General features: G+C 27.8%; 1 protein-coding gene across 1 annotated transcript in view; it reads right to left on the bottom strand.

Annotated features, from left to right (window-relative positions):
- hth (Meis homeobox homothorax) overlaps window positions 1-12,388 on the bottom strand; it is a 40,150-nt gene that overhangs the window by 24,803 nt on the left and 2,959 nt on the right. Inside the window, exons 2-3 of the mRNA XM_070647787.1 lie at window positions 6,045-6,277; window positions 1,927-2,068 (exon numbers count right to left, since the gene is read on the bottom strand). Coding sequence (XP_070503888.1) covers window positions 1,927-2,068; window positions 6,045-6,277 — 375 coding nt within the window. The remainder of the gene's footprint in view (window positions 1-1,926; window positions 2,069-6,044; window positions 6,278-12,388) is intronic.

The following is a 12,388-nucleotide window of genomic DNA, read 5'->3' as shown; positions in this document are numbered from 1 at the left end:
ATTTTTTCCTACTTCAAACACATTTTATGATAAAAAAGTTATGTTTAGAAATTGTTTTTTTTTTCGGATTCAACCAGCAATCATCTATCCATCCATCCATCTAACTATCTATCTACCTATTTCCCAAAAAAAAAGTTGTTAAGTCAACAAATTCAAACATGTGAGCACCTAGTAGTCGAATAAAGTCAATGTCTATTTATTTACACACTCAATACATTCTTTTTTTTTTCAAACATCAGCTGATGCAGAGGTGTAGGTAGGTCAAAAACATCAAGGTTATTTATTATTTCCAATTAATACAGTTACGTCAGTATTCGTTAAATTATTGTTGTTGCTTGTTTTTATTGTGTAAGAAGAAAGTGCTTTCTCATTCATATTATCCATTCATCACCACAAAAAAAAAAACAACCCTTAAAAAAGTTTCTCGACTCTGTCCAAAAATTTTCTCTAATAAAAATCATTTTCACTATGCCTTCCATGAAATTAAAAGTAAAAAGCAATAAGAGAAATATATTGTATACATAAAAAATGAAATACATGTCACATTTAATTTGATCGATTACGTTGAGCCTACGAGAAAAAAAGAGTGGTGTATGAATAGTATAAAGTAAGTAAAAAGCCAAGTAACTTGTTGGGATCGAAAAAATGAGCGATAATAAGCTTAAGAATCATTAATTAATCATATTTATTATGTATTGCTTCGCTTGCTCACTTAACAACTTTTTTTTTCTCCTCTCAATGGAAGTGAAAAATTCTATTCAAAAAAATTAGTTTTATGGATAGAAGTATAGGAGCAAGTATAATGAACCAAAAATTCATACATGCACATATATTGTCCCACAAATTTATTTATTCTAGTTGCTCAATTTTTTTTAATGAATATATAATTTTTGTGTTGTTGCTGTCGTTGAGAATGAGAGTGACAAAAAGAATAATGATTTTAAATGTCAGCCAGCCAGTCGTCAGTAAATATTGATGAAAACGGGGATAGAATGTTTATAGAGGAGGGGTTGGAAAGTCAAATGAAATGATTATGCAGAAATTTTACGTTGAACTCAAAGGATAGTAAAAAGAACTCTTTTCTCACTTTTGAAGGAAGAAGAAAAATTAGGCAAAAAGTTAAAAAGTTCTTCTTCATCCAAATACATAACAGAACCACATGCTGTCAAGTATAAATTAATGTGAATAGAAACAGCAGTTTGACTGTAGGAGATCGAGACAGTGTCTCCCGCTCTCTCTCCCTTTGATTGCCTGTTTGTCGATGACGTTCATTTTAAATCAGTACACGAATAAAATAATTGTTGAAAATCAAAAAAATGAGGGAGGTAAGAGAACAATTTTTCTAGCACCAAAGTCCACGAAAATCAATTAAATAAGTAAACAATCGTAAAAAATCAATTTTATTACATACTCGAATTTTCAGCTACCTAATATTGCCTCTCACAAAAAAAGGGGAAATCTTATCAGAAACTGTTTTTTATGATTTCCCCAAAGAACGAAGTATTTGAAATAAAAATACTACAAATATTAACGTAAGAGATAAATGTTCATTTATATACGCAAAAATATTTTCTTTTACTTTTATTTCATCGTGTACTGCTGCTGCTGTTTGTGAGAGCTATACGCATTGAAGCTGCTCATTAGCTATTACGGAACAAGAGTTTGGCTGATCATTAACTTCTAAACAATTTTTTAATGTTATTTGTTATTCTAAGGAAATCAAATTAGTCAACTGTCGTCATATGAAGAATAATGATAAAAAAATTTGAAGTATGTTTGTGATATATCAATGAACACACACGTTGTATGTACTTTTAATTCATCGTGTTATCAAAAAAGTGAGCCAAGACCGTAAAATTTTTTACATTGAAATAGAATATAAATAGTAATCGAATTTGATAACGACGACATGCTTTCTGTGCTTACCTGTTTACTAAAAACTGCAACATCTTCACTAAATGAATCTGATGAACATACGTCGCCTCCTGCTACGCCGGGTTCTCGAGGTGTACATGTAGCAAGCTCACATTTTTCAAATATTAATGCCAATAGTGGAAATAGTGGATGACTGCAATGAGATAGAAACAAAAAAATTATAATGTAATAAATATTCTTATGTACATAAAGTCATTTAAGTTTGTTCTATGAGAAAAACGTGAAGTACGTTCACAGTTTACTCATGATAAATGTAATGAAAAATATCTCTTTTTCTCTCCATACAACCATGTGCCCCAAATCTTCTTCTCTTCTTTTTTTTCATTATTTCATATACATATTTTTTGCTCTTAATGCCTTCTCGCTTTATTGCCCATATGAAAATACATTTGTGGCAATATTTACACGAGGAAAAAAAATTTAGATCGTTTAAAGTCATATACAGAAGCAAACGCGGCTGTGTGACAATTCTACCGGGTAGCTGACTGAATCAGTAGCTAAATCAACATAGATGAAATTTTTATAACATATACAGTGAGCCATATTTGAGAGAAATATGTGTAACGCGCGCATTTGAGCATTTGTTATTTTTCAGCTATGGAACATCAATTCATAGTTTATGTACAAATACTTAAATAAATTATCCTAACGTTAAATACAAACATATCTGTATCTCCACTAACAACAATAACAATATCTTGCTAGTAATTGTGCGTTGAACTAAATAACAAAGAATCATGAATAGCAAAAAAAATCGGAACATTCTTTCCTATATTTTGAAGCAGACATACTTATATAGCGAAGAGGAGAGCGAAAAACGAAAGAAATTCTATGAATTTTGAATATCATCGATAAATTATAGCACAACTCGTAATTTTATGCTATGTCATTGAAAATAGTACCTAAATACATAGAAATATATAGTTTATTGTACATAGCATGAATTGTAGCTAATGCATGTTATTTTATTATTATTACATGAAAAAAGTAGTTATTTATTTTATTGAAGAGAATTTTTCTAAGTCAAATTATCAAATTTTGTAGATAAATTTAGATGTATGAAGGCACACACTATACTTTACAGCTGGAGAGGAAAATAGAATTCATCAAATCATAAACATTTGATTAAAACGAAAGAAAATAATTTTCAAGGTTGTCATAGTATTTTCAATGAATTATTGTTATTATATGAATGAAAATTGATTACGTCACATTAACTGCCATGAATAAATATTTTTTTATAGAGATTTGACCACGATCGTGGGTATTTATTACGAATTAATTTTTACTATAGACGATTTTATGTTTAAACAAATCAAAAAATGCTTATATCTCTATTGATATAATGGACGTTTAGGTTGATTTATAAATCAAAATATTTCAGTCTGCTAATAATGAGCTTGAATGACAGGTTTTCATCTTTAACACATATCAAAAACTCTTATCAACCATCATGACAAAATATAAATGTCAAACTCCTGACATTTAGTATGGAAGAATTATTTTTGATAGACTCACATAGAACTTCATTCTAGAATCACAAAATAATGAAATTTTTATGATTTCTCAATATATTTCTACAAAAATTGATATGATATTGAGAGTACATATTATGATTGATTGTTTCAGCTCATCATGACTTGAAACTCCTGATTAAATGTACACTTTAATCATTAAGGTATTGATACTCATAACGGCTGTCAACAATATTCATAATTAAAGTTAAAACCTTTCCACTTCAAATGATGACTAACTCATCCATTCGTCATGCAATCTCGTTAATTTTAACAAAAGAACAAATCTGATTTGCAGAATGTCTTTCCGTTGCACAAATTTTAAAGTAAAGAAAAGGCAAACGAAACGCAAAACTTGAAAAGGTTTCCCAATATATTTTTTCTTGATCACTTTACTGCCCAACAATCACGATTTCCATTAAAAATTATATTTATTTGCATTGTTGTTGCTATTTATATACCTAGTAGCAATATTAATTTGTCACTCATAATAATCTCGAAAGTGAAACATTATAATGCAGAATATTTTTGTTCGATATGCAATACAAATTATAATAATTAAGCACAAAATTTTTACGACTCAATGTTGTTGCTTATGCATTTTGAATTGAGGCATATAAAATTTACATTTTAATATAAACCGTAAAAAATGAGGTTTTAAAGTTCTCGTGAAGCATTTCTCGGAAGTATTGCTCACTTTCCTACATGCTTATTTTGTATATGCATGACAAATTTTTGGGTTATTGAACATGAATCGTCGCCATCGTCTACAGAGACGTCATTTACTCATTCTTTATTTCCATTAATCTTAAAATGAAGAAAGAGAAGAAAATGAAATGTTTTGTGTGATATTTAGGAAATATTTATTTTTTTCTTAAAAGTGTCGAACTACTTCATTTCATTTATTGGCATCTATTTGAAGAGATTTTTTTTTCATGTTGATGGCGAGAAATGAAAAATGAAAAAAGAGGAAAGAGCAAAGAAGAAAATGACGATATAACAAAAATAGCGCTCATTAAATTTAAACTGCCTATGTGTGTCTGAATATATCTGTTTGTTTAAATCGTCCTCATAATGTGATTGTCTGTAGTCAGTCATTTTTGCAATCTATTCCAAAGTATCAAATACGTTCAATTATGAATGGTAAGGCGAGAAATATAAAAGAAGAAAACAAGCGATTTGCAATTATTTTAATATTCTACATAAAAAAAAGTCATTAGAATGCAATAGTAAATATCCAGTATGCATTTGTGGTGTGGCAACAAATCGACAGTATTTCTAATTCGAAATTAAAATGGAATGAAAAAAAAAGTTGATGAGATGTATTTACATGATAAGCACAAAAATTAATTTAAATTTAATTTTTCCACAGCTTATCGCATTTCAAATATCTAATAAAAATTCCTCAATCATGATCATCACATGTGAATGTCTGAATGTCTGTGTGTAAATATAAAGCATGTGGAATAATAATAAAACAACAGTTTTATAATTTTTGGACATGCACATGACTTAAATATTGCTTGCTTTAAAAGTTATAAGAAAAATTGTATCAAATTCTGTTATTCTTTTATTTTTATTTCACATTATATTATACTTTATTTTATTTTATGTTTGTTGTTGTTGTTTCCTTTAAAACACCTTTTGCAGTTAATTTTTTTATTGCCTTTTCATGCACTTGTGATAAAAAGAACGAGAAAGGAACGAGATAGGAAAAAGAACTGAAAATGTGGGCACCATCAATAAAAAATTTATCCTTTTTTATACTCTCAAAACTCATTTATCTATCATGAATGAGAACATGAAATGTTAATTTCTGTCAAGCATCAAAAACTGTTTATACAGTCTTAAAAGTCATGTTAAAGACAAATTTCACCTATGTTCTGCCTAATGAATTTTTTATGACCTAATTTTTTGAGCTTCAGCAAAAAAGTGTGAGCATTGTAAGTTAGAAAAATCGTCATGTCTCCTTCAAATTCACTTGTACAAAGACATAAAGAATTTTTATTCCTTTCGTTCCTTCAAAACAGTTTTTGAAAAAGGAAAAAATGAGAAAAAGAAACAAAATGCATTCATAAATTTTTTAAAACATATGACGACAGATGTTATTATACGTATGCGCGTTTGTATATTAAAAAGAGCATAAAATATTATTTTTTTTTAAAGAAAGGAGGCTCCACAACCTCTATCTCTCTTTCCTTTTTTTCCTTAAATGCTCACTTTAATATGATATTATTAGAGTTCCTAGCATGCTATTCATCAAAAGGTGATAGAACTGCCCTCGCAATCTTTCAATACATAAATATTTGTGCAACGATCTAGAACGATCATCAGTTTTATGTTTTAAAAATTATAACCTTCGATTAAGGGAAGGCTAATTTATAGTCTTAAAAATATTTCAATTAACAAAAATAGAATTTATAAGGATCATGTTTGAAAAAAGAAATTTGTGTCGTTTAGTAAAACTATAATTACTAAATTATCCTCACACATTTAATGATTATAATTTTCTCTAAATTATACAATTAATTTCATAACAAAATACTATGACAAAATAATTTAAAATTAATTTGAAAAGGAGATGATTCAACTTACCCATAAATGGCTTCTTTATCACGTTTGTCTGGTTGAACAGCACCCCCCATATGATTTGTTGTCTGAGATACATGACTAGGTGTTCCATGATAACCATGCATTCCTGCCGCTGCATGATTCATATGTGGTGAATGGTGTGGCGGTATTCCTGGCAAACCAGGTCGATGTCCGGAATGTGGATCATACATTGCTGCTGTAGGATCGGTCATATAGCCATGTAAACCATCGTCATACTATAATGTTAATTAAGTAAAAAGAGCAAAAGAGAAAACAAATTATTATAAGATGAAAATTTATTTTATATTTAATATAAATTGTGCAACTTTATGGGATTGCATTTCATGAAGTTCCTTATTTGAGTGTTTTTCCACTTCTAAATTTCTGTCTTTTTTTTAAATTATAAATTGTAGAATTGTGTGATGTGAAGTGTCATTGCTTGATCCACATATATGCAAATATAAAATTTCCAATTTTTGTTTTGTAAGACATTTCATTTAAATGCATAAGTTGAGTGAAGAGGAGGGAAAAAAATGTTATTAAATGACATTGTCCGAGATGGTTAGTCTCAGCTCAGTTACATTAAATTATTATATTATAAGTATTTTTCCATCTTTTTTATATAAAATATATAAATATATATATATATATATTGAAAAGAGCGAAGCACAAACGGAGAGAAATAGTAAGTATTCAAGGTGATTCGGTTTGAATTTGTAATTTAGTGTCAGATGTAGATGTGCCTCATTTGCATTTGTTAAGCCGATATATTGCGATTGCATTATGAGGCTTTAAATTGAACCTAAAATATTGCTAAGCCGGTTATTTAAATTCTCACAAATATTAAAAAGACAGTTTCTTTCTCTTTCCATCTCCCTTTCTCGGTTTCAATTTTTTTTTTCTGCTTTGTCACTCGCTAAACTTGTCAAATGATTTAAAGATTTTTGTCTTACTATCATTCCATTCCTTCGCACATTTTCATGAAATTGTGTAGTATAAATAAATAAAAGTTTATCCATGAAATTGAAGTATATATTGTTGTGTATTAATACTACGTTGCCATATTTCTTTCATTCCCTGCAATCTCCTCGCATTTACAAGTCCAATAATTTAAAATCAAATAAATTTTCTTCTGTGTCATTCGGTCCCGAAATGATTCTTATTTTCATATTTCATTAAAATAAATATTAATTTCTGATTGGATTTTTCAGAAATTTATAAATTTTACACACAACATCAGTAAGGTCTCTTTGGTCGTATCTCGTATACTACATTTTAAGACAGACTTGGAGATATCATTACAAGCTGAAGATGTGCACATTAAAAATGTCATTCTTTTGTTAAAGAATCGAAAATTACCAACCCTGAATTATATCTCAGTGGTCAAAAAACAAGTTTTCACTTCATTCTGTTCTATCAGACAGCAGTAATGCTATATAAATTTCCTTTACGATGTGTTTTATTCATTGACAATTATTATAAATTTTATTAGTCATTTTCGTGGACAAATTTTTAATCTTTTTGGAAATCATAATTTTTTTTATTCTTCTTAAAGCCAGTTGGATGTCAGGTCGGCAATTTTATTGATGTTGCTGATTTTTTTTGTGATTTTTTTTATTTCATACACAAAAAAAGTAAATTCTTCTTTTACACTTTTGTCTCGTATTTGCTCTAAAATAATTCGTCTTCACGAATCGTTAAAAAGTGTGTATAATATAAAAGAGAAATGAAGACAAGTGAAGAATGAAGTAAGAAAAAAAAAATTAAGGTATTTCTTGATTCCTCTCGTGTTAAATACACATTTCACTTTTCGATTTCGTTGCTTTTTTAATTCAATCGTCTTTTTACATTTTCAAGATGATGGACAAAAACATTTAGTTAAAAATTCTGTTGACAAGAACCATTAACTTGAAATTGCGTGTTTTTAGAATTTTAAAAACTTTTTTTTCATATTTTTTTGCCTTTTTTCATTAAAACAAGCAAAGAGAGGTTTTTAGTTTTCATGAAAAACACTTATTGGTTTCTCGTTCATTTTAAAAAGAATGTGTGAAAAATATGTTTGTGGCTGAGATATATTCAGATGATGGTTATTATTATTATTATTGTTGTTATGATCCCTCATCGCAATTAGATGCTTTTTTGCCTCTCTTCAGCGAAAAGAAATTTTTAAGATATTTTAGTTGTGCTGTGCGGTAAAAGAAAGGAACGAAGATTGAGAAAAGTGGATGAAGAAAATTTTTATCTTGAATTTTAAAGTTAAAATCAAAGATGCTTTTAGACGCTCTGGGATTATTTAATTAATTAAAGTTGGACAAAAATGAGAATTTACAAGACAGTTAAATGTATATTTTCATATCTTCTTCTTTTCTTCTCTTCAACATTGGTGCTGTAATATACATAAGCTGGGAAAAAATATGAAAAGGAAAGAAAAAAAAAATCTTCATAATTTAAATATTTTATCGAAGTTTTAAGATCTTTTTTGTTCGCTTGTTATTCAACCATTTTAAATATATGTATACTTCTTTAACACAAGACATAGAGGAGAAGAAAAAACCTGAAATCGTCCAACGGACGCACCTAATTTTTCGTGCTTCGCTTCTCCTTAGCATCTACTCACATCTCTTTATATACACATTTTTTTGTTTTAAATCTCAATGACTTCTTTTGTCACACAAAAAATGTTAACTTTTTTGGATGAATAAAAATTCCTTTAATTCCTCTAATGAGATTGTATGTCTATTATTTTCGAAAATGAGTATTCATATTTTTCTCTTTTGATTGATTCGATATAGGTCCGTAATCAAGTATACCAATTTATACAACAATACGCACAACACAACAACTCCATTGAATTGAAATATGTACAAAAAGCGAATGAAAATTATTATTAAAATGATAATTTGTCTTTTTTGCATCATATAATCATTTCATAAACTCCTCATTCTATAGACGTATAGAGGCATAAAAAAGACATTTAGCATCAAGAAACCATTCCTTGGCAAGTTAAGAAAAGGAAAGAAAAAAAAATTATTATACCTTAATTACTTCACATTCTCTTCTGTCTTCTCTTTTATCTCATTCCTGTTACTCACTTTTTTATATTTCACGAGCAAGCACATATGACAATTCGATAAATATATTTGGTGACAAGTTTATTAGTTTGTCTTGAAGAAAATTTTATTTATTTCAATTTAGCTTGCATAACTAAGACAAGTGTCAGATAAATATTGTAACATATATTATTTTTTAATTATGGAAGTTTTTTTCTTCCTTTCTCTCCTTCGCTTACTTGCTTGCTTGCTTGATGATGTGATTTATTGTACATGGAAGTGTAAATTTTATAATGAGACGATGACTACAGAAAATAATTAATATTTCAAATGGTAAATTCAATATGTCTGTATGTTGATTTCTTATAACTTGGTTTAATTAAGTCCAGAATCTCTTATAGTAGTTTAAACTTGGTTTGGCGGTTCAGATGGAATAAAAAAAAAATTATAATATAAAATGAAATAAATCAATTCACGGTATTTTATGCCATTTTATGTTGCTTTTTCTGACATGATGGTCTATACACAATTTGCTTTTCAATTTCAATATCATATAAAAAATTTAATCACACATGAAATTCATTTTTTAATTTTCCAATTTAAATGGTATTTAATACAAATATAAAAATCAGCAAGCAGAAAATTGATGAAAAAAAAATTCAATTTTATCTTTAAAGTGTGACTTCAATGCCCGCGGTAGAATCAATTTTTTTCATATTCACATTATATGTATACACGTGATAGGTATTTATTTATTTTTATTTTTTTTATACATTTCACTATTTTTCACTCCACTTTCTCACCCGCTCTTCGCATAATATGATATTAAATACATACATTTATATATATATATGTATATGCATATATTTTTTTATATGAAATTAAAGTGTGAAATTTTTCGCCACATATATAAATTTTATAATATCTTTAAATATGTCATAAACAGACACACTATATTGCATTCCAGTCATGTTAATTTGTCATTACGTATACACTATAAGATTTATAGGTTCAAAAATTTATGTTTATTAATATTTATTCTGTCTTTGACTTAGAAAGATCTTTTTAAATATATGTAAAATGGTTATCTATTTTAATTTATGGTTCCGAAGAGTACTAAAATTCAGGTCAATTGATCCTTTGTAATTTTGCACTAGGACAGTAATAAATTTAATAAAAGATTAACATTTTGACTGAATTAATTTAGAGACTAACAAATTAGCTAGTTTTTTAAGTACATTGTGTGAATTATTGTACGAATTAATACCATTCATATATTTTTCTCTCGATCAGGAAAGTTAATAACATCTATGACTTGTGTTTAGCTTTAAATACTTATATTGACGTTTATCCATGAAATTATTTGTTCCAATTAATTTAATTTCACATTTACTGCAAACTTTTAATATGTTTACCCACACAAAAGTAGCAGTAGTGTTCATTGCTTTTGATATTAATTTCTTAAATCAATATCAGCAATTTAAGTAAAATAATTGGCAATTTTTCATTAATTCCGAATGATGATATTCATTCATTTAGTCTCTAGCATTTTCTTAATTAAAACTTTTGTCATTATACTTTTTATCTTCAAAATGATTCAAATACCTATAAAGTCGAATTTTTTTTTTATCTTTACGCATTTTGTTTCAAAATATTCAATTCTGAATTTTCAAAAAGAATATACAATGACTAAGCTTTTCCCATCATTTGTTCATGTTCATTAAAGTATACTGATGATATCAATTGATTTCAATAAAATACAATAATGTGAGAAACATTTATAGAAATTGTTTTTGTTAAAATATTTTTTCAATTTAATTTTCTGTTTATCACAAATATATTTGCTGTTGTGAAATATTTATTTTAATTACAAAATTAGAAAGCGGGATGAAAGTCATTTAATTATTTAAGAATAAAACTTATTAAAAATGGTTATTGAGTGCACCAGTTGAAAGTTTAAACAATCTTTAGATGATCAGCGGCGATCACACTTAGAAAGATTAGCACAAAATCTGCCATTAAATTAAGTTCATCAGCACAACTGATCATAGAAAAGGGAGAGAATTCTAGTTTTTGATTAAAGAAGTTTAAATCAATTTTATTTCCCTCATGCGTGTTATTTGCGCGAAGCGTTTAGTTAAATACCGCCATCATCTGACATCATGAACGCAAGTATAAGTCGGAAAAATTATTATTACTTTTGTAGAGCAATTCATGTATCAGTTCATTGTGAGATCTCAATAATTTTATTTGACGCAAGTTTTCTTATGATCATTGGAATTTCTAGAATAATCTTTTCGGATGTCATTTCTAATGTTAATGTTAATGCGTCTGCAAGTAGGCATAATTTTAACTTGAGACAAAATGTTCTTTAAAATCAAAGAGTGAATTTGCTAGTTTTCTTGCCTTCTTTTCATTCAAATTCCCTTTTTTTTCGTTTACAATTCCCAAAAATTATTCAAATGAGCATTCAGGCAAAAATCCTTTTCTTTTCTTTTAGTTTTTATACTTTTTGTGCTTAATATTCCATCTATATATACATATTGAGACGTAAATAGTTGAGTTTCTTTTATGAAGAACAGATAGATAGAAGAAGGAGAAGCAGAAAAAGGGAAAAACTAGAGCTCAAAGCTGAACATAAGAATTCAATAAATACAGAAGAATTTTTTGTTTTCAGGATAGGATTCTTTTAGAGTTCACTATAGCGTGGATGATATATGAGATTTTCTACGACTTTTTTTTTGTGTATATGAATAGTGTAAGTATTAATAATAATACATGGCACAGTGCATTGAAATAAAGCTGAAAAAGAGCAAATATTGCCTCATATCTAAATAACACACACGAGATGAAAATGCTTTTTTGCTATTGACCTATTGAGAGAGTACTTAATGGATGGATAGATAGACGTATGGAAGAAAAAATAATAATGTTAAGATATTTAGCGCAACATTTTAAATTGAAAACAAAATTCTTCTTTATGGTCGCAAAGCTGTCGATTTTTCATCTCTGTTTTTATATATTCAATGTGACCATACATTCGACGATTTAAGTCTCACATCTTACTTATTTTTAAAATTTCCTCATTTTTGAATACGTAATAGGAGATACTTCTAATTTCATGTTTACTAGTACGTAGGAATGAAATCATATTAAGTCAACTTTTTCTCTCAACCTCTTCATCCATCTTATAAATTTAACTTTTAAGTTGGCTGCTCTAATGATTGATAAAAATTTTAAGTATAAAATTTTTGAAGCTAAGAAGAAAATTTTCATTCAATTTGTGTCTACCGAGTG

The sequence above is a fragment of the Chironomus tepperi genome, unplaced genomic scaffold (genome assembly GCF_022539635.2).
Source record: "Chironomus tepperi strain 1889 unplaced genomic scaffold, CSIRO-AGI_Ctep_v1 contig_376, whole genome shotgun sequence".
Lineage (NCBI taxonomy): Eukaryota > Metazoa > Arthropoda > Insecta > Diptera > Chironomidae > Chironomus > Chironomus tepperi.
Note: the sequence above shows the minus strand (reverse complement) of the source record. Positions and strands in the feature narration are given on the sequence as shown.